This window comes from Ambystoma mexicanum, chromosome 5p (genome assembly GCF_040938575.1).
Source record: "Ambystoma mexicanum isolate Mex_15411 chromosome 5p, UKY_AmexF1_1, whole genome shotgun sequence".
Lineage (NCBI taxonomy): Eukaryota > Metazoa > Chordata > Amphibia > Caudata > Ambystomatidae > Ambystoma > Ambystoma mexicanum.
The window spans coordinates 58,656,357-58,679,575 of record NC_090930.1 but is presented as its reverse complement, the minus strand read 5'-3'; the positions used below and the strand labels follow the sequence as shown (position 1 = coordinate 58,679,575).

Here is a 23,219-nt window from a genome sequence, read left to right as displayed (position 1 = left end):
AAGAACAAAGAAATGTCCAACTACAAATGCATTACTTCCTGCAGCATAGAAGATGGAAAAAGAATCCCAGAAAATAGAGTCCTTCAGGTACACACAATTCTGCACCTAGTGCTTAAAAAGTGGACATCGTGTATACTGTTATTTTCACGGGGATTTTCTCCTTTTTAGACCTTAAGAGAGTCTATTCGAGCCAGGCTGTAAGATAACCTTGTGGTAAGTCGACGTCTAGACTGTAAATCAGAAACCCCAGGCGGGGTTGAACCATTCAGCAGCAACAACAGGTTATGCTGATGTTCGCAGACGTTTCGGCAAATGTTGTGGACAAGCCTTCTTCTGGAGCCAAGTGTCCATAATGGTTATTGTTCAGTGTAACTAACTGCAAGAGTGGCACAACATGGTTAACACAGACTAAAAGGGTAAGTTTTAAAAGGGGTATATCATTTGCTCTAGGAAACACAATTCCAAACGTGCACTGACCTTAACAGGGGTAGCAACAGGTGGGGTTTCCTAGCTTGCTTGCAAGTTTGAAGTTGGAGGGTGAGTAGCCCATGGTTTGAAAGGCAGTTCCGACTTGTTCACTGTCAAAAGTCGAGATTAGGGCACTGTAGAATGTCCTAGGGAAACAAGGATAGTGCCCTCAAAAAATGCTGTGAGAAAAAGACACTTTTAAAATTGGAGAATGCCAGAAAATGGCACCATGCATGTAAAAAACTGGGTACCTTAATGTCCAGGTAGAAGTTAGTGACAGGATCGAATTGTGTCAATCTCGAAGTCCCAGTGGAGCTGTGCAGCACAAAAGAAAATGCATGCTGCTGCGTAGAGAGAAACAGAAAAGAAACGTATTTCTGTAAGTATGGTTTACACTATTGGTGGCCCCAAGATGTAGCGGTCTGCTACTGTGGTCACTCACAAGGACTTGGGGCACGGATGGATCGATCCGTTTACTTTCCGCGTTGTACAGCTCTGCCGGCAGGAGAGTGCTAGATGATGTGAGCAGTTGCCGGCAGAGCTGTACAAAAAAAGATAGCGCGCGAAGCGAGGGACTGCTCCCACGCGCATGCACATAGCAGCAGGCTCGTACACGGATCCCGTGCACATGCGCCTGAGCTATGGCACATGGAGGGAGCTGTGTACAGCGAAAGCAAGCTGGGGCGTCGCATAACTAAGGCAGCAAACAGTCGCAGGTAATGGATACAATTACTGCGTCGTAAATGTGCGATAGGAACGTCACATAGAAAAGGATGGTCTAGGCGAATAAGTCATGCACTGTCTCAAGGTATGAGGCTCGTGCATAAGTAATAGAAAACATACAGAAGGGCATAACCAGTATCCCTAAAATGTTCCCAACATTAGAGCTCTGGTAGCCAGTAATGATGGCCAAGTCATCCCACTGTATAATGCCCCACTAGGGAGGGGGGTGGTTATGGGGAGGGGGTGTTGGGTACGGGGGCCAAAGGGCGAATGGTAGGGGATAGCCCAGCTGTGTCTCATATCATGGGGCCTACTGGATGTGCCTCATTAAGTCTGAGTGTTATAGATTTAAGCTTAAACATCCACCAGGCTTCTTTAAAATTGAGTGCGCTGCCTGCATTATTCATCTGGGGTGTCTTGTCCACTATCCACCATAGGAAGTTATCTGGGCCATGGCGGAATTCCGTAAAGGGTGCTACCAGAGGTGCAGTCATGTTCTTGCACCGTATTCGAGACCTATGTTCACGTATTCTCTTGTGAATAGGCCTGGAGGTTTGCCCCACATATCTGAGGCCACATGGACATTCGATGACATATATGACATTTGCAGATTTACAGTTTGAAAAGTGGCAAAGTTGCCAGTCCTTGTTGCCTATGGGGAAGGAGGTGATTTTACGTGTGAGTTTGCATGCAGTGCCATTGCCACATGGGTGGTGACCTACTATTTCCCTGAGGTTCCACAATGAGGATCTGGTGCTTGTTTTGCTGATCCTGGCCTGAGTCAGTATGTCCTTAAGGTTTTTGGATTTCTTGAGAGCCATTCTTGGTAGCAGTTCGTCTGGTAGGCTCAATTGAATAAGTGGCCACAATTTCCTGATCACCCCTTTGAGTTTGGTAGTATTGGGGCAGAATGTGGTGACACAAGTGATGCTGTCATCCCTAGTACAGTCTCTCTCTTTAATGGCAAGTAGGGTTTCTCTGGGGGTAAATCTTGCTCTCTTCTGGGTGTTGCGTAGGAGTTTCTTGGGATATCCCGTGGCTGCTAGTTTGTGTTGAAGACGGGATGCAAGCGTTTTGAATTCACTGAGGTCAGTGCAGTTCTCCAGCATGGGGTCTGGCATGCATTCACATGCTCATGAATATTCCCCGTCGTCAGGCTGGGAATCCTCGGTAAAGAAAAATCAGTATCAGTTTCGTTTCTGATCTGTCTTTCGTAGTAGTACACTGATCTCTGCGTCATACTGACCACAGCCAATGACTGCCATCTCCCTAAGCCCCGCCTCTGGCCGCCATCTTCAGATTTTTACCGCACGTTCAAGTGTTGGGAGTCCTCGTGCTTAGCTCTCGAGCTTTTGCTGCGTTTTCGTGCTTTTTCACATTTTTTCCGGTTAATCGGGCCTAAAGCTCCACCGTTTCTACTCCCATTAACGGGTACCCGTTGCAGGATTTTCCTATGCCCCTCAAGGGTGAAGATTTCGTCGAATCAACCTTTTGGAGGATTCCAGAAGATTTGCGGCCTACTTCGAGATGGCCCAGGACGCGAGTTCGTCCCCCGGACCCAAGCTGTTTTGCAGCTGCCCCGGATGCGGGCTGCAGAATGTGTCTAAGGAGGACTAACATTCGCGATGCCTCTACTGTCTTCATGGGGACAAGACTCATGTAGAGAAGGACTGCCAGTTCTGCAAGAACATGTCGGAGCGGACCATGAGGGACCGTCGATCCCGTCTCGCCAGCTGGTTGGAGAAGGACTCAACGGGTGAGAAGAACAAGAAAGGGTCCGAGCGGGCTTCTAAGTCCTGTGCGGGCGCCCCGGCGACGGGGGCCCATCACCAGGCCAAGCGCCGCGAGTCCGTCGGCTCCGGGAGCGCCGAAAGGTCGGGCTCTTCGGTCGCCAGGCAGGGCACACCTTCCCCGGCACCGTCAACCACGAACTCCGGTTCGGGGAAGAGGAAGTCCGAGACACCGGGTAAGCTTCGGGAGAAGCCCCGTCCGATCTTGGGAGAGGGGGAGCGAGGCGTCGCCCCTCCCCCTAAGGAGAAGGCCCGGGACGCACCTAAGGTGGTGAAGGCCCCTACTCAGCAGGCAAAGGCCTCTATCGGGGCGATCGCAGCAACTCTGGCCAAGCCGGCAGAGACCCCGCCAGTGGAGACTGCCTCCGGGACTAGAGTTTCCCTGCCACCAAGGAGGGAATCCTCTTTTCAGCCCATCGTCATGGCCACCATGATGGAAGAAGCGAGGGGGGGCACGGTAGCCTCCTCGAGCTCGGAGGAGGAACTGACCGAGGCCGTGAGGAATCTCGAAGTCCAATTCGAGAAGGTTCGATCCCATAAGGAAGATCCTCGGGAGATAACCGAGGAAGACGACGATGGCGAGGAAGAGCAGCCTTCCCTTCCGGCGCAGCCAGAACCTAGGCCTCAGGATAGCTCGGCGGCCATTTTGTCTGCCATCCAGTCCTTATGCTCTGAGATAAGGACGAGATTACCACAGCCCAGGCCGGAAGACCCGCAACCTGGCCTGTTGGGAAGCCCTCAGAACAAACGACTGAGGACCCAAACCTCTCCTCCACTCGCCCCTGTAAGGCCTACAGTTCCCTCCTCATCCTCCCACGAGTCGGGAGATGACAGTGCGGTGGCTCGACGACGGGTTCTGAGGGCGACGGCGACGACGACGGAACGGGTCTCCCGTCTCCCGTAGCACAGGCCTCTCCGCCCGACGAGATTGGCTCATTCCACGCCATGATCGCCAGGGCGTCCGAATTGTTCCAGCTCTGCCCGGAGGAGCAGAAAAAGGAAGGTTTCCTCTATCAGCGCCGGGAGGCCAAGAGGAAGACTGTCATCGCGGTGCCTCTAATCGATGACATCTGGGAGGAGGGCCTGTTGGTACTCAAGAACCCCTCCACGGCACCAGCCAAACGGGACCGGTAAAAGAAGAAGTACCGGGTCCCCGAGACCGCTCCCCTGTGCCTCAGGGCCCAGCCAACGCCAGACTCGGTCGTCTCGGCGGCGGCGAAGAAGAAAGCGGCGGGGTCAGGAGCCTCAACGTCGAATTCCCCTCCGGACGGCGAGGGTAGGAAGTTGGACGCCATGGGGCGACGGGTCATCTCGTCGGCGGCGACGACGACGATCAAAGCGGCCAACGCCCTGGCGATCGTGGCTCGTTACAACAGGGAGCTCTGGTTTAAGCTGGCCCCCATATTGGACTTCCTACCGGACGACAAGAGGTCCGAGGCCCTGGAAATACTTCAAGGTGGCGTCGGACCACGCCATAACGGTGGCGTCCAGACCAGGGTGTTGGACATGCCCTTCAACGGCAACAACTTGTTCGGGAAGGCGGTGGACGAATCCCTCCAAGCCATAAAGACAGACACGGAGACGGCCCGCGCCCTAGGAGCCCTTCAGCAACGACGGCCCTTTCGGAGCTCTGGAGGCAGACAGGGGGCCTCCAAGGGATCCAGCGGTGGCTCGTCGTCCTACCGCCAGGCGGCACGCTCCTCATCGCAGGAGGCCTACAGGGGTTGCGGCAAGCAGGGAGCGCCTCGCCGCCATCGGCAAGGTGGCCAGGGCGGCAAGGCCACCACCTCCAAGCAGGACTGAACCGGCCGTGGCCTCGGGCCCCCACCGAAGCACCCCGGTGGGAGGCCGGCTGACGAATTTGGTCGGCGTGTGGAAGTCCATCTCCACCGACCGTTGGGTGCTGGATACCCTGGCAAGAGGACACTCTATCGAATTCCTGAAGAAGTGCCCTCACGTTCCACCTGTGGCCAGGAAGGAAAATCACGTCCCGCAACTGCTGTTGGAAGTACGGGCGATGCTCAGGAAAGGCGCCATCGAGCTCATCCCGAAGAGTCTCCGGGGCTCCGGAGTGTACTCAAGGTACTTCCTCGTCAGAAAGAAGACGGGCGGCTGGCGCCCCATCCTGGACCTTCGTCGTTTGAACAAATACATCAGGTCACAAACGTTCAGGATGGTCATCCTCCAGCACGTTGGACCTGGAGGATGCATACTTCCACGTTCCCATCCTCAAAAGTCACCGAAAGTTCCTCAGGTTTGTCGTCCAGGGACGCCACTACCAATTCAGAGCACTGCCGTTCGGATTGAAGTCGGCCCCCAGGGTCTTTACCAAGTGCCTAGCACCTGTGGCGGCGCGGCTGCGCCTGCAGGGGATTCACGTCTACCCCTACCTGGACGACTGGCTCATCCGCTCAAGGACGAGGGAGCTCGCCATCGAACACACTGTGAGGACCGTCGCAGGTGGCCCTGTTTCTGGGAGCGAAGCTCGATACAGTGAGGCGCCTGGCGGCACCGTCGGAAGAACAGACAAAGACCATTCTGGGCAAAGTGCAGCGCTTGCTAGCCATTGACGGGGCCAGGGTGAGGTCCATCAAGTCCCTCCTGGGGATGATGTCCGCTTGCATCTACCTGGTGCGCCTCTGGAGACTACGGATGCGCCCTCTTCAAGAATTTCTCGACGCCCGTTGGATGCAGGCGACGGGCACCTTCGAAGACAGGGTCCCCCTCAACGAGGTGTTCCGGCAGGCAATTCAGTGGTGGGGCGTTCGAGCGCACCTCACGGCGGGCAAGGACTTTCAGACGCCGGCGTACCAGGAGACGGTGACGACGGACGCCTCCCTGGAAGGTTGGGGCGCCCACACCGGAGATCTCCACGCAAGAGGCCTCTGGCTCCCGGAGGAGAGGCTCCTGCACATCAACATCCTGGAACTCCGAGCCGTGTTCTGGGCTCTCAAATCGTTCCTCCCGTCGCTCAAGGGCAAGGTGGTGCGGATCTTCACGGACAACACCACAACAATGTTTTACATACGGAAGCAGGGAGGCACCAGATCCCCAGCCCTATCCAAGGAGGCTCAGGATCTGTGGCACTTGGCGGTCGCCCAGGGGATGTTCCTGGTTCCCTTCCACCTGGCAGGAGAAAGAAACACCATCGCCGACTCGCTCAGCAGGGAGCTGCGCGCGTGTCACGAGTGGGAACTGCGCCAGGATCAGGTGGATCAACTCTTCCGACGATGGGGCAAACCCCAAATCGACCTGTTCGCAACAGCGATGAACTCGAAGTGCCAGAAGTTCGCCAGCAGGTTTCCCCAGCCAAGAAGCAAGGGCGATGCGTTCTCGTTCCCCTGGGACGGCCTATACCTGTATGCGTTCCCTCCGTTGCCGTTGCTGCTTCGACTCATCAACCGCTCAAGAGGTCCCGGTGCAGGATGATCCTCGTCGCACCGGCGTGGCCGAGGCAGATCTGGTTCGCGGACCTTCTGGACTTGTCAACGTCCCCTCCCTTCAAGCTGTCGGCGGAGGTGGATCTTCTCTCCAGAGAAGGAGGCGCCATCTTCCACCACGATCCGGCGTCGCTGAACCTGCAGGCTTGGCTCCTGCAGCGCTAGAGTTTGGAGGGTACCATATACCGGCCGACTGCAGAGAGGTTCTTGCAAAGGCCAGGGCGTCCTCGACTCTCAAATGCTATGGTCACAAGTGGAAGAGGTTCTCTATCTGGTGCCGAGCACAGAAGATCAACCCCCTACGGATTACGGCCCCTCAAGTGCTGCCGTACCTGCTATCGCTGGCAAAGGCTGGGCTACCCCATGCCTCCATTAAGATTCATCTGGCAGCGATCTCCAGATATACCAGAACCACAGGACAGACGTCCCTGTGGTCCCATCGACTGGTAAAAGAGTTTATGAAAGGACTGTTCCGGTCGTTCCCGCCGGTGAAGGCCCCGGCCCCGGCGTGGGAACTTAACATGGTGCTGACCAGGCTCATGGGGCCCCCATTCGAGCCGATGCACTCCGCACCGATGAAGTTTGTGTCGTGGAAGACTGCATTCCTGGTGGCCATTACCTCCACACGACGAGTGGGAGAGATCCAGGCCCTATCCTGCAAAGCACCGTACTTGACTTTCCATGCCTCGAGGGTGGTGCTTAGGACACACCCCTCCTTTATGCCCAAGGTACCGTCGGACTTTCATCTTAACGAGCCCCTGGTGTTACCTGTTTTCTTCCCGTCTCCTTCGTCGCCGGCCGAGAGGACTTTGCACTCGCTGGATGTGGCTAGAGCGCTGAAGTTCTACGTGGACCGCATAAAGAGTTTTTGGAGGACATCACAGCTATTTGTGAACTTTGGACCTGTGAATCAAGGGAAGGCTCTCTCGAAGTCTTCTATTTCCAGATGGCTCTCCGGCTGCATCACGCACTGCCACCGGTTGGCTAACCGACCGCTGCCAGGCCGTCCGAGAGCCCATTCAACCAGAGCGATCGCTGCTACTACGGCGTTCCTATCTGGTGTGCCCCTGCTGGACATCTGCAGGGCTGCTCCGTGGAGGTCGACGCACACCTTCACGAGATTCTACTGCGTCGATCGGGATTCCAGGGAGGAGTCCAGGGTCGGCCAAGCAGTGCTGCGCAACCTGTTCGCTTAAGGTGAGCCTGGTGAGGAGGTAAGAGATGCTTAATGTTGAGTTTTTTGTATTGCTTAATGTTGAGCCTTTTGCCACCCCCCGTGGTTGTGCATGTGTGTATTGCTATGTATTCTTATATTCATGAGCATGTGAATCCATGCCAGACCCCATGCTGGAGAAGGAACAAGTTACTTACCTGTAACTGTTGTTTTCCAGCATGGGTCTGGCATGGATTCACATGCAAACCCTCCCGCCTACCCCTCTGCGGCCCTTCACTTAGTCATACTGCCTTCACGTGCTACCAAATCTGAAGATGGCTGCCAGAGGCGGGGCTTAGGGAGATGGCAGTCATTGGCTGTGGTCAGTATGACGCAGAGATCGGTGATTGGTTACTACTACGAAAGACAGATCAGAAACGAAACTGATACTGATTTTTCTTTACTGAGGATTCCCAACCTGACGACGGCGAATATTCATGAGCCTGTGAATCCATGCCAGACCCATGCTGGAGAACAACAGTTACAGGTAAGTAACTTGTTCCTTCCCGCGGATCCGTAAAAATTGTCTGTATGGTAAATTATCGCAGAGATTCTGTGGGTGGTGACTGCGATAGTGCAGGATGGTATTGCGATCTGTCTCTTTGGTAAATAGAGTGCACTCCAGTTTACCCTCCTGATGTCTGAGGGTGAGGTCCAGGAAGTGTATTTCTGTTTTACTATGATAATAGTAAAGAGCGATCAAAGGAACCATAACTGATTTAATGAGCCATTTGCAGTTTCACTGTACCGGCCGTGTGTACTTACACGTGCATGGCTTAATCTTTGAGACAAGCATATGCTACTGGCAGGATCAACCAGGTCCTGAGCACGTGGGCCTATTAGCTTGAGATCTGACTATTTTGTCTGCGATATATGTGGGCACCACTTTGGACAGACATTTGTGTGTCAATGTGAGAGTTTTGAATTCGATGCGTTCTAGGACCGGTAGCCAGTGGGCATTCTGTCTAGTCGTAGATATGTGGGTAGTTTTAGGAATGTTGAATGCTGCTCTGAGGGCATTGTTTTGTAGTTAGCACCTGAAGTTTTTTATGTTTTGGATCTTAGTGTCTGCCTAGAGGGCATTACAGTAATCTAACCTAGACAAAATAAAGGCTCTGGCCAGCGTAATCCAGCTGTCGGATGACAGAAAGGGTCTGCAAGCATCAATGAGCTTGCCCATATATGCTGTTGCAGATGCAGTGGCGTTCACCGATTTCGCTAGTGTGAGTGAAGAGTCCAAGTAGAAACCGAGGGTTTTCACGTCATCAAGACGGTCAAAAAAAGAGGTTTGGTAGAGATATTATATAACGTTGGAGACAAGTGAACCTTGCAGTACTCCACATGTGACCAGGGTTGGTTGTGCTTCCTCGCTAGAGGAGAAGACTCATAATTATGTCTGACAGGAAAGATTTGATCCATTGGATTGCATTAGGGGAGAAGTGAACCGCCGAGGCTAGGTGATCGCATGGGATGTTGTTGTCAACAAGATCAAATGCTGCAGAGAGGTCAAGCAATAGTAGTAGGGCCAGTTTTCCTTTGTCTTTTAGTTAATCCATAATAATAATAATAATCCATTTAGATTTTTAAATCCAGGAGGGCTGTTTCTGTCCTGTGTCTAGGGTGGAAGACAGATTGTCGTAAGCCAAGGAGGTTATTGACTTCCAGGTAGTTTTGTATTTGTACGTAGGCCACTCTATTTAGTATTTTCAATAGGAATGGCACTGTTGTGATGGGCCAATAGTTTGTAGGTATATTAGGATTCAATGAAGTTTTTTTAGGAGGGGAGTAAAAGAGTTTCATCAGTTGGTACAGTATTGTTTGCAAACGACGCGTTAATTAGGCTAGTGATGAATGGGGTGAGTTCGGAAGTGCAGTCCTTGATGACCGTGGCCGGGCACGAGTCACCTTGGCATCTTGAGGGTTTAAGGCTGGTGATATTTTTGAGAACTTCCTGATTAGTTACAGTTGTAAATTCAAATTTGGGCACTGGACTCGTACCTGAATGGATGAACATGCAACGAGAATGTGTCAGTTGGTAGTAAATGTGTTTGAAGTTGGTGGCTGCTGGTCGTACAACACAGAGCTCCCCCTCCCCACATTCCAGTCACGCACTGGCTAGGACATTCGGCCTAAACAGAATTGCCTTCAGAGACAGGTCGTCTGGGGAAACTTGGTTTTTAACAACCTTCAGGCAGGCCACATTTTATTGCTGTTGTAATAGTTGGGATGCACGAACTAGGCTTGCAGTGGGAGGTGAGGGGGGAGCCATTCACAAATTCTGCCACTAGAGCCATCGATTGTCCTTGGCTGAAAGGAACTCAGATATTGCATTTTCTAACTTCAGCCTTTATTCTTTGAGATACAGGTGTTTTTACTGCCGAGAGTTCCCTTTGCTTTAGCATTAATGGATTTCTTCTGTCTTTTCACACAGCATTGTTTTGTTTTTTTCGAGATGACAGCTGAAGGTTCAGGGCTGTTACTTGCAGTCATCAATAAAATACAATTCTTTGCCGTTCATTTTTATGCTGAAAAGTGGGTCTGAATTGTCACAGTGCACCACCTGTTGAAGGGTGACAGTTGCAGTGAAAAATGCTTCATTTCTCAGCCAGCAATGTGATGTACTTTTCCCATCTGCACTCGGATCACATTTTTGTTTGAGATTTTTCTGGGTTTTCACTGCAGAAAGACACCCACATAGTCTGCATAAATAGACCAATATCTTTGCTAGAAGGTTTCTGAATGCTGGCCGGTCATTTCCCCAGTGGGTCCTTCCAGTTCGGTTGGTTTGGATTAAACCCCACATGCGTCCTTATTGATGGTGACTTTAATCTCCAGCACTTCCTCCTCTACTGCAGCCAGGATTAACCTCCTCAGAATCAGCAACATCTGCACCTTCCTCATCTATAACCACCTGAAAACCCTCATTCCAAACCTGGTACTCAGCTACCTGGACTACTGTGCCAGCCTTTCACTTGGCCTGCCCCTGTATTTCTTCACCCCACTTGAGAGAATCCTCAACTTTACAATCGTCTTTGTGCTCCTTGAAACACAGCCCCCATACTGGTTGACTTTACATGAAAAAAACAGTCCCTCATTAAACCTACATGCGCTTGCTCCCCCCCATACTGACCTCACCCTAGATCCTGCTACTCTCTGCCTGCCCCCTTCCCTCCCCTATCTCTCCATTCCCAAACATGCAGTGCTTCTGTTTGTTCTCTCCCCTCACCACACACAACTAGAACTCCCTCTTCACAGTATAAACCCTTCCAGGGGATTGTATTAGTATGTATAATGCTGTGCAAGCACCTAAACTGGCCCAGTTTTTTTACATCTCTGAATGACCTTGGTCTTCCATCAGTTTATGCATGAAGCTACCCATGTGTTGGGCTGCATCATTGATCTCATATTTCCGACAGAATCTACTATTCTGGTTACTTCTGTTAGGCAAGTCTTGTGGTCAGACCACTATTTAATATAATTTGAGGTGGACTGTACGTATCTCTCCTCGAATCCTTGTCCCGCTGCTATTTTGAAGCGCAATTGGCGTTCATCATATCTGGCTCACAATAGGTCTTTTATTAATGATACTTGCCAATCCACCACACAAGTGAATTGCTCTTTTCTACCTCAGATGCTGCAGGAAGCAGCTGATTTGGTGGCCCCTTTTAAGGCATCCCGTCCCAAAAAATGTCCACCTGCACCTTGGTTCTCTGATGAACTCAAAACTCCCCATTCGGAAGTAAGGCAGGCCAAACGAAAGTGGCACCTGTCTTACTGTCACGAGAAGAAATTAGCCTTTCAACAGCTCACTCGTGAATACCATGTGGCTATTCGGACCGCTAAGCAGGCGTTCTTTACGCACAAGGTTGAATCAGCTCTCAATCAGTCTAAGGAACTCTTTTCGGTAGTCAAGTCTTGTTCCTCGTCCGCTCCTTTTGCACCTTGTGTGCTTGTTACGCATTCTCGCTGCATCCTGTTATCCGAGGTTTTCATAACAAAGATGAACAGATATTCGAAGAGTTATAGAAACTAATATGGCTAGCCCTGCTAAAAACGTATGATTTGGAGACCCTGAGTGCCCAGGTGTGGTCTTGTTTTCCTAGGTTCTCGACTGAAGCTATCTTTAAACCGGTTAGTCAGCTTAAATCAGTATCTCCTTTGGATCCCGTTCCACTTAAGGTACTTAAAGATATTCTGCCTACCATTAGCAGTAAATCAATCCTGCCGTCTAGGCGTTATCCAGAAAGAACTAAACCAAGCCACTGTTATTCCGCTTCTCAAAAAGCCTTCTTTGGATGTTTGTTCTGGCGAACTATCGTCCCATCTCTCTTCTCCCATTTCTTATGATGCTGTTGGAAGCTTTGCCCCTGCCCCCCCCTTCTATCCTCATTTCTTGAATCCTCTTTATTTTTTGACTCCCTTCAGTCAGGTTTCCGGCATGGACGGGGGACAGAGTGTGTCCTGGTGTCGGTGGTTGACAATCTCACCATGCTGGTTGACCAGGGTGGGGTGGGAACTCTGATATTACGAGATCTCCACTCTGCTGTCCCGCATGGCCCTAGCAGTCCTCTCTGGACTGGTCCTGGCGTGGTTCTCAACTTTCTTGACGGAAAGAGGTCAATCTCTTTCCCTTCCTCTGTTGACTTCTTCTGTCTGTGAACTTTCTTGAGGTGTACCTCAGGGCTCCGCCTGTCCCCGATATTGTTTAACATCTATATTCAGCCGTTGATTGGGCTCATCCGCTCCCATGGCTTCTGCTGCTACTCTTATACTGATAGCACCCCGATTCTGGTGCATTTAGATCTTGACCAGACTGAGGTGTCTTCTCAGCTATGTGAGTGCCTGGATATGCGAGTGCCCGAGGGCCGTGGGAAATTGAATGGACTGCAACTGGCTGAAGCTCAAAGTGGACAAGACAGAATCTGGTGGTGGGTTCCCTCTCTCTGGTCTCCTCCTTTCTGGCCCAGGACTGGGTGATACACCCTTCCCTCTAACAGTGGTTAAGGACCTGGGAGTCCATATCTATGCCTCACTACCTATGGCCACCCAGGTGAGTGCAGTTTGCAAAGTAGGCAACTTAGTCTAACAGATGCTGCCCTTTTTACCTGGCCACCTGCGCCACCAGGTGGTTGCCTCTGTGGTGATCAGCCAGATGGACTACTGTAATGCTTTGTTCCTGGCCCAACCTCTTGGGCCCATACATCGGTTACAGCTTCTTCAAAATCTGGCAGCTTGGGTTGCTACGTCTGCCCCTTATTGATCTCGCATCAGCCCTGTGCTCCACTCCTTGCATTGGCTCCCGGTGGCCAAAAGGATTGAATTTAAGCCTTTGTGCCTAGTTCATAGAGCTTTCTATGGTCAAGGAGCAGATCAGCTGCAAAACAAATTTCTGCATGATGTTCCGGGTCGTTTCCTTTGTTCTGAAAATGCTTACATAGTTGGGATACCGAAATTTCATCTTTCTAGGTTGTGAGGGTGAGCTTTTTTGGTCTCCACTGCTAAATTGTGGAACAACTTACCTATATCTCCGACACGTATTGAAAATCATTTTCTCTTTCGTCGACTCCTTAAAACCAGTCTTTTTTAGGCCATTCATATTGTTCCTGTAGAGTGGCTTTTTTCTTTTCTTTTGCTCTCTTCTCGCGCCTCGTGGATGTGCATGCTATAAATCTTAAAATAAACTATGCACACATACAAATCTGCATTGAAGCACCACCGCCTTAACCTGGACAGAGCACCCACCAATGAACCCCCACATTCCTCCACCTTCCAGATGACCTTGCAAGTAGCTGGACATGGTACCCTACATCTGGTCACTCACTCCCTTTGGACTAATGGAACATTCCTGTCTTTCTCGTGTCGGCCCCTGTTCCAGGGACTCCCCACCCTCCAGGGGCACCGACTTCAGGTTTTCCCGGGGTGTGCTGGCGCCTGAAGGAAACAAAAAAAGTCCCATTTAAAGTATAGCGACTTTCACACAGATGTCCTTTCCCGGGGGTGCCCGAGCCCCAGAGCACCTGCGTACTCGGCACCCCTGCAGCCGTCAGTGGAGCACTAACTCCCCCCCGTTGCGTAGCACACCCGATTTAGGATTGCCCCTTGTTTTGTGTTTCTGGTTGAAACTCTGTACCCTAAATAAATAAATGCCAACACCTGCCGGTCCCGCCCATGCCCAGACAGAGCAGTGGCTATCCAATCTTCCTGTCCCTCACAGCAAAGTACGCATCCTGCCAGGCCTGGTACACAGGGAAGGTAAGTAGCCAGCCTGCCCGTTCTTCCCATGATTGTTACCTAAAAGGAAGGCAAGTAGCCAGCCTGCCTGCCTGCCTGCCTGCCTGCCTGCTCTACCCAGGGCTGCTACCGAATAGCAAGGCAAGTAGCCAGGATTGCCTGCTCGTCCCAGGACTGCTACCGAAAGGAAGGCAAGTAGCCAGCCTGCCTGTACTTACCCCAGATTGCTAGCGAAAAGGAAGGCGAGGAGGCAGCCTGCCTGTACTTACCCCAGATTGCTAGCGAAAAGGAAGGCGAGTAGCCAGCCTGCCCATTCTTCCCATGATTGTTACCTAAAAGGAAGGCAAGTAGCCAGCCTGCCTGCCTGCCTGCTCTACCCAGGGCTGCTACCGAATAGCAAGGCAAGTAGCCAGGATTGCCTGCTCTTCCCAGGACTGCTACCGAAAGGAAGGCAAGTAGCCAGCCTGCCTGTACTTACCCCAGATTGCTAGCGAAAAGGAAGGCGAGTAGCCAGCCTGCCTGTACTTACCCCAGATTGCTAGCGAAAAGGAAGGCGAGTAGCCAGCCTGCCCATTCTTCCCATGATTGTTACCTAAAAGGAAGGCAAGTAGCCAGCCTGCCTGCCTGCCTGCCTGCTCTACCCAGGGCTGCTACCGAATAGCAAGGCAAGTAGCCAGGATTGCCTGCTCTTCCCAGGACTGCTACCGAAAGGAAGGCAAGTAGCCAGCCTGCCTGTACTTACCCCAGATTGCTAGCGAAAAGGAAGGCGAGTAGGCAGCCTGCCGGTTCTTCTCGGCATTGATGCGGGCATCTCTGGGGCTATGTAGCACTGTGACCTTCATTCAATATTGGGATAGAAGCCGATATATGGTACAGCATTAATCACGATAAAAGTACACACCTGTATTTGTAACCGAGTTTCGACAGAGGAGATGCACCATGCAGAATGTTTTCCACATTACGCAGAATGTACACGATTGCCACACTGCATATATTTGCGTATTACACCCAAATGTGACTGACCTTGCATTACATGACACATGTCAGACGCTGGTGCCAAGTGTGTGCTCAACCCTTCAGGAAACAATCTGGGTTGGTGAAGACTGCCCCGTTGGCATGCTTTTAAGAATGTAACTGTGTAGTTGTTTAGATAATAACATGTTACACTGCTTATGAACTGGTTTTGCGAAATGCCTATATGTAGTGACATGATGACACAGGTGTGATAGGACCAGAGATTTAGAGTACCCAGGGCATGAGCAGGTATTTCCCCCCAAACCAGGAACCCACACTAATGCAGGAAGCCACGGGTCCCCTGGAAAGCACCACAAAGTGCCCCATAAACCAGAGGGAAATTGAAACATTTACCAGCAACGAGCTCTGCTTCCACTCCAACCCCAGAAAAACAAAAATAAGGTGCGTGCAAATAGCCAAGGGGCCAGCTGTGTTATTATGTGCCTTGCTTCAATTTAATGCAGATGAGGCCAGTGCAGGCACCGATGTACTCGAAGGTAAAAAAGAAAAAGCAGGGATATGGCCGTTCCCCAACTTCGAGCATGGCATGCACTATGCTACTATGCATCACCAGCAAGAAACCTAGCCAAGTGAGGGCTGGTTCCGAGTTCAACAAATCATATAATCCAAGCTAAACGTTAGAGGGGGAGAAATGAGAAGAAAGGGCGGTCTGATGACATTGCTTTCAATAATCGGTTCCATGTGTTAAAATCAGGGCAAACATGGCTGTGGACGTAAAATATTGCTGCAAAAAGGCTGTGGTGTTGCCGCCGCAATTCATGTAAAGGAAGCAGGGGACTCCCTCACAACCCCCGGGCCCATTATACCATTTAAGGGGAGCGGGGGGACATCCCCAGAACCCTGGTTCCTCTTAAATGGTGTAATGGGGTACACCTTTAACGGGTCAAACCACTGCATTTTTGCCGCAGTTTTATCACTGCATACCCAATAATCAAACAACTGCTAAATGGATGTGTAAGCTAAGCAGGGGGCAAACATTCAAGTTGCAAGCTATTCAAAAAGTCACTCACCAGTTCATTTCTATACATACACACTGCACGATCTCTTACCCGGCAAGAGTGAAATATCACTAGCCAGTGGCGAGTGTATATTCTGCACCCGGAGTGAATGACATTTATACACGGGGATAAGGACTAGGTTTATCCTGTACTTGTGGTGGCTTAGCGTCACAGGCAGCATTCTAGGAAGGATAGCGCCTATGCCTTCCCTTTGATAAATCACATTCTAAATAATTGTACAACAAAGACATCCAAAAATAAGTATATAGGAGCCGAACAATACAAGAAGCAGTTTAGAATTGGAAGAAACAATACACTCAAGATCTGACCACCAAAAAGTACACAACAGAGAGCTAGTGGGAGAGAGTATGGGACCGAAGTAGCGTGGTCCTCAAACCAATGCATATACAGTGAATTCTCAACCTGCCCGCCCCATTGGGATTGTGTTACAGGGGTAAGGAAATGTGGGGTGGAGGGTCCTGCCTCAGCAAAAGTTTCTCCATGTCCAGATTCCCTAGCGCTGCAAGGTACACCCTAGATATTTTAGGATTCACATTAGCCCCCCAAACTTTGAATGGTTCCACTTTGTTCGTTTCCACAAAGGTTTCAGGGCCTACAATTTAAGACACACCATGCTCTGCGAAAAGATATGTCCACTTTCTTTCCTTGTACCCCCCTGCTCCCAGTCAGTGTATGGCCTCCCCTTGCACATGCCACCACAAGAAGTAACCATGCACTCTGTCACTCCCCTTCTGCTTTCATGCGAAACCCCAGGACTGCAGGGTTCAGAATACATGGCAACAGTTATGAACTCGAGGACCAGGCAAACGTCCCCGGCCGACATGGAGGCAGGTTGGTACATTTATCCGCTGCCTGGGCAGTTTCCTTTTTCCCCCCTTCTCCGTTAACCCCTGGGATCCCCCGGTCCCTTAGTCGGTTTGTGTCACTGGTAGTGTTGTCTTAGCTGTGTCGTGTTAGTTCCGGCTGTTTGTGCTCTGTTTTGCTGTGCAGTGTCGTCATTTCATTGTCACGCATGTACCGGAGCTGGTAAAGATCATCACAGTTGTGCCCCATGGTGAGATTTTAGGGGCGTAAATATTGGAAACAAAGATAGTTCCCAGATGGGGTCTGACTCCCCCCTCAGACAAATGTATCGGGGCAAACCTCTGCAGAACCAGATTCCTGTAATGCCCAAGCACGTCTTCCCTCAAGGGTCCACTTGAGTCACCACATTGGCCTTGTTCCTTTAGATCCCTGTTGATTTCACAGCATGCCTCGTTGTCCTTGGTTCGAGCATCTGCCGAATCATTGTGTGTGTGTGTTCACTGTGGTTTCCCATGCATGCTGCAGCGTCACAGGGAAAGCGCGGGATCCTCTCCTGGGCCAATCACTGAGCAGAAGCCCTCGCGGTGGACTGCTTTTTCGCATGGTGTGGAGATGGGTGGCCCACAACCTCAGCATTGGAGTATGAACCGTTTCCAGTGAGAAAACCAATACGCTTCTCACCTTGTGTTGGGATGTATGTTTATTTTAATACATGTGCTTCATTACAAAATGTTACCAATTAACTGCTTAGCCACAGCAGGAATTACTGTTGCATTGTGATCTCCCAACTAAAGTGGCAGACAATAGGATGTGATGTTCCACAATGCCACGTTCTGTGGGTAAATACGTTGATGTCATTTTATCTTATGCTGCATTTAAGCGGTTAAACGTTTCTTTTTTGCTTAAGTCATGTGATGTTTTGTATTGTATTGTCAGCGCAATCATTTTGTACCAACAATTAACTCTGAAACCTGTTGCAACAGGACAACTCCCAACTAAACAAAATACAAGCGGCCCCCCGCCGCTCCACAAACCCTACTAACCCAGTGGGAAAACTCACACAATTACTCATGAAGGATTTGTAGGTCTTGCACCCACTGGCTCAGTACCTTTTCATCCTACAGGGGTTAGATACCGGAGCAGCGAAAGAAGGGCTACCTACAACAACAAAATATTGAGGTATGCGCCAATATGGTTTTGGAAAGGTTACATACAGCCCCAGGGCTAGTCAGTAAAATATTTGAATACATTTGTTGTGAGCACACAAACCACATAAGCTACAGGCAGGTCATTTGGAGACAAAATGCACCATCTTAATAAGAGAACAGCCTTACAGTTCTAGTATTTTAGTTTCTCCGGCCGTTTTAGAGCGCCCTGATTTAAAACGTTAACTAGGCTGGTCCTGGACAAGTTGTTCGAATCCAAACGTAGTTGCTCGTGCTAAGGTAAATGAAATCCGTCACGACGTAGAGAGGCCCTCATTCAGCAAATCCAGGCAGAGGCATTGACCGGGTACAACCTGAGTGGGCCAGGCCCACCTAAGATCTGTAAAGGCCCACTCAGCAGCACAGTGTGGGCATTTACAGACGGCAATGTCACTGTGTTGGGCACAGCTACATTAGCTTCAGGTCCCACTTGTTAGACAATCCTGGCTACGCCTCTGAATCCAGGTTGTTTCTTACTTGTCCAGAGAGATGTCCAAGGGAGCTAGCAAGCAGGCCCAGTCTCGCCAACTGATAATTCACATCAGGTTCAAACTAGCATGGGGTTTAAAATAAATAAATAAAGATATTGGAGGAGACTACCCGCTAACGAGAGGTGTATTCATCCTCACCCACCGGGGTGTCCATGCAGGGCAATTAAAAGCCGGTCCTCATCCTAACCCCCTTTCCTCGATAAGCTTGGCTATATTATCCCTTACTTGCGCTCTGCCTTGGCGCCTTGCTATACATTGGCACTAGAGGGCGTCAGGTTGCACTTAAGTGAGCAAACTCGATCAAAGCAATGGTCTATGCATAAGAATTGCAGAAATGTGCCTGCTTCGTACCTTGCCTCACACTCTGTGCAGAAGGCCCTCTCGCCATGTATAAATGCAGTGATGGTAATAAGGGGCCCTTACTTACCGTGCATACATCTGCAGGGTCTTCACCCTCCAAGCACGTGTGACCTTACAGTAGTGGAGCCATACTGGCCAAACAGTGGTTGAAGCAGGCAAGAAAGCTTGCTTGATTAATGCCCCCCCCCCCCCCCCCGATTCAAATGATCCATGCACAACGAGGTGGTTACGTGCAGGTTTGAATCAATGTATCCGATTCAGCCATTGATTATTCCCAGCTAGATAAAACCAGTACTGCAAAGTTTGTGATTACTCACACCCAGTGATTTAAGTGGGTCGGGGCCTGCCGGTCCAGGCCCCCACAGTCTCCTTAAAGTGGGGTTGAGCCGGGGACTTCCGGGACCCCCCGGTCCCACCACAACATTGGGGTTCCATAATTTCATTGCAGGATGTTTTTTCGCTGGGTTTTTTACTTCTCGAAAAAACTCTATTTTTTTATTTTTGGAGGGTTTACCCCAGCAAACCCCCCAACCCCTTTAATTTTTTTATATTCCTGTACACCCACATCATATAAAAAAATGTTACCCCCACCCCCAAAAAGTTAGATGAGTTAAAAATCTGCGGTAAAAAAAAAAAAAAAAAAAAACATCCCGCGATGAAAGGACGTCGTACCAACATTGGCAGGATGCATTATCCCATGGCGGCTGCAGCCGCGACGGGAGCTGCGCCCACCCTTAGGAAGTGTCAGCCAGCCACGGTGTCACTGTAGCAGGCTGGCACTTCCGTCAGTCACTGTAACTTCCTCTTGGGGGACCCCTCAGGCGAGGTATCACCAGAGGAAGTTACAGTGGTTAAGGCCTATGCCTTTAAAAACGCTTCGGCGACCTGATGACTCCGACATATTTCGAGGTTTATAAAAGTTGGCTTGAAAAGTACACAATTCAAGCCATCTTTTATAAAGCTTTGCCGACGGACAAGGACGCCTTTGCTTTGTCCGTCGGTAAAGCTTTATAAAAGATGGCTTGAATTGTGCACTTTTCAAGTCAGCTTTTATAAACAGAAATGTGTAACAAAGATGGCTTGGAAAATACACAAACCATAAAGGTACGTACACAAATATATAAATGCTATATATGTGTGGTTTATGTACGTTTTAAGGCCGCGCCCATCCCACAAGCCATGCCCCCAAATGAGCCCCCCCCCTCGATTTCGTAAAGCCCTGCTAACACCTACTAATATAAAGCTAATTACACAGTGAGCATAAAAGGAGTTATGAAGAACAGTTACAGGCAGTTCTGCCCTCTATGCCACTGTGTGGCCTCATGCATCCTGTAAAGCACGCCTTTGCCCATGACCTCTACTGCAAAGCCTTTGAGCAAATCCTAGCGACATAAAAAATGACGGCATTTTACCCGAGCCTCGCCCCACAGTTCATGCCCGGATTCAGCTGTGGACTTCGACCCTGGCAGGCCCCGCCCTCATGCCTAGCACAGGACGAGCCAGTCTCACAGGCAGAAGCTCTTTTCTAGCGTGAAGAGCAGCTCATTTTACTAAAGATAGGATCAGGGCAATTCTGCGAGCTGTGGACTCGCCTTTGACTTGTGCAGTGGAACATGGAGTAGGTGAGGCTTTGAGTGAGTGAGGCGGGCCAGTAACCGGGCATAACACAAGCGGACAGGCCATGTGCAAAGACTATTTACAGGGGTGGTTAGTTTTTGTGCAATCAGGGCAGTGTTAACTCCTCACTGAAAACACATACTCTCCTTATGTGATTCGATAGTCCTCACAGGAAGAGCAGATTCTCAGCGGCAGACTCGCTCCTCCCCAGAGAACGGCCTGATCCTAAGTGGTAGAACCCCTCCTCTTTGGAGGAAAAGCTAGCACTCCCCTCCCGCATATAAAAACACTATCCATGGGCAAAGCCGAATATCACGGGAGGTCTGATCTTCAGACACACATCATGGCAGAGTAGATCGCAAAGGTAGAAAATCTCATCTGAATGATTGATCCAAAAAAAAAAAGTGTACATCCTCAGAGGCAATAACACCCACCCTCTGGGCAGAGATAATCCTCACAGGAAGAGTTGATATTAACAGGCACTGAAACTGCCCCTTAGGGACAAGCTACACGTCAAAAGGAACAGCCCTCCCACCCACCCCAGCTTTAGTAAATCCTACCCTCACAGAAATAATTGACGCCCAAAAGAGAAACTTGTAAGAAGAACGACCTTCACAAACTGTCCTTTTTTAAAGCAAACCTCATAATCACAGGGAGCAGCTCTCCACTCATCTCAGCGAAAACTGTCCTTAATGTGAAGAGCAGATCGTCAAATGGTATAAACTCTCCTCCTTGCAGAAAGGGCTGATTTCCCAGACCCTACTCACACAGACATTTTCCTCATCCTGGGTAGAGCTGGTCCTCCCTGGAAGACTCCTCGCGAAACAGTTTCTAACCCGCCCCTCCTAGACCCCCTCACCAACCGTAATTCCTCAACCTCTGAAGAGCTGATCCTCAGGCAGAGATGATTGCCAAAGACAGACGCCCTCCCCCACCTCACAGAAAGAGCTTATTCCCACAAACTCTTCCTCATTCAAACAACTGATTCACATAAGCAGAAACGCTCATCGTCACAGGTAGAAGCGGTCCTCCTGTGAACAGTTCATTCCAACACAGGCAGACAGTCTCCACCTGAGGAGGCAGAGCTGATCACTACAGGCAGAAACACACACTGTCGTGGGAACTGACTCTTATATGTGGAAGCTCTCCTCCACAAAGAGAGAGCCAAACCTCACAGACTAAAAATATATACATAGAAAGGATTGATACTCTCAGATTTTTGCAGAGTTGTTGAGATCAAACTCATCCCAGATGGAGGTGGCTGTCTAATCACCCAATTTTTGTCAGGTTGATACTGCACTGTGCATCTCTTCCAGAATTTGGCACCGATCCAAAATCATCATTTCCATCCAAAACTAACATTTACCATCAGCAATGACCCTCTCTCATGGGGTGCAACCCCACCCCATGCTGCTGTGCCTCCAAATTACAGGGGGTCCCACCATCTCTCGCCAGATCGTTCTACATCTGTGAACTCTACTTCTCTACAAGGCTACCGACACCATCTTCTCTTTGCCAGCAGGATTCCCAAGGTCCTTCCCTGCAATACTTCCACGAGTCACCATTCTCAAGCACCCTGCATCACTTCCGCCCCTTACACACCCTGTATGATGACACGGACTACGAGGAAGGTTTCTGGCATCCACCATTGCGTTGGAAAACAGCAGGCTGGAATCAGCTTTTTCTCAGAATTCAGGAATGTTGTGAAATTAGGAGAGGCACGACAAGACCACAGTTAAAGATAGCTTAATTGAAGGCAAAGTACATACAGCTGTTTGCACAGCAAGTAGTGATCCACTGTCCCCCGCAGAACTCTGCCTGATGCCAACACTCAGGGTCGCACAACACAAGCAGCTCCAATGTACCTCCCCTTTGTACGCAAGTGATAATGCAAGAACACGTTTTTCTCTTCCACTAGAGAACATAAAATAAAATATTTCAGTGCAATGCAACACTTTCCATGGAACACAAGACATCATTGCAAAAATATTTGTGTTCTCCTCCCTTTGAACATCATAACAGAAGATGTGAACTTTTGTTTGAAGGGCTTGGAAATGTGACTAATGCAAGAAAAATGGAAGCTTCAATCGCATAGAATTTCTAGAGAGACGCTCTCTAGCCTTAACCTCGCCAGCAACACACAATTTACAGCTTCCTGTTGACACTTCAGGAGGTTGGGCGCTTACCCGGAACATGGAACTGACAGTACACAAACAGACGGTTACGGGCTGCAATCTCCAGTGTCAGGGTCTATAGAAGTGGAAATATACTGCACCAAGCGTCCCAGAACCCGGACACTGGTTGTGTTCCAGGACAGGACCCACCGGTTCAATATTAGACACCGGCATATGCTTTCCAGACTGCCCCGAGAAAGACATATCTGGAAGCTTTTTTTCCACGCGTCCGGGAAAGCGGACCATAACCAAGCCACTCGCCATGAACATGAGGCAGCGGATGTATGGTATGGGAGTTGCCATGGGCAACCTTCATTCACTCTTGATTGGCAAGCAACTTAGACCACGCTCCATGAATATGTAAAGGGATCTCAGATTCATGTGGCTAACCAGCCACCAAGATTTATAGGCCAGAGCCCTGGTCTGCCATTCATAGACTCAAATGGGGAAAACCCCACAATCCTGAAATGCTGGAGAAGTCTAAAGGTGAATAACATGTAACCAACTGCATCCTGCACGTCCCCACAACTCAGCATTATGGCTTGGATAATCGCTTCACCATCCAGTGACGTTGGGATTGATAGTGTCAAAATGCAATGGCAAAGCCCCTTTTCAATGAGAAATGTGGTAATCTTTTCAGAGGGGAATT

At 50.0% G+C, this 23,219-nt stretch overlaps 1 protein-coding gene across 10 annotated transcripts in view; it reads left to right on the top strand.

The window, feature by feature from the left end:
- DLG3 (discs large MAGUK scaffold protein 3) overlaps window positions 1-23,219 on the top strand; it is a 2,111,742-nt gene that overhangs the window by 1,389,900 nt on the left and 698,623 nt on the right. For 5 of the 10 annotated variants that reach the window (XM_069612439.1, XM_069612436.1, XM_069612435.1 and 2 more), the window contains one exon: window positions 16,673-16,750. The exons of the other annotated variants lie outside the window; for them this stretch is intronic. In XM_069612439.1, coding sequence (XP_069468540.1) covers window positions 16,673-16,750 — 78 coding nt within the window. The remainder of the gene's footprint in view (window positions 1-16,672; window positions 16,751-23,219) is intronic. 10 annotated transcript variants of the gene reach the window in all.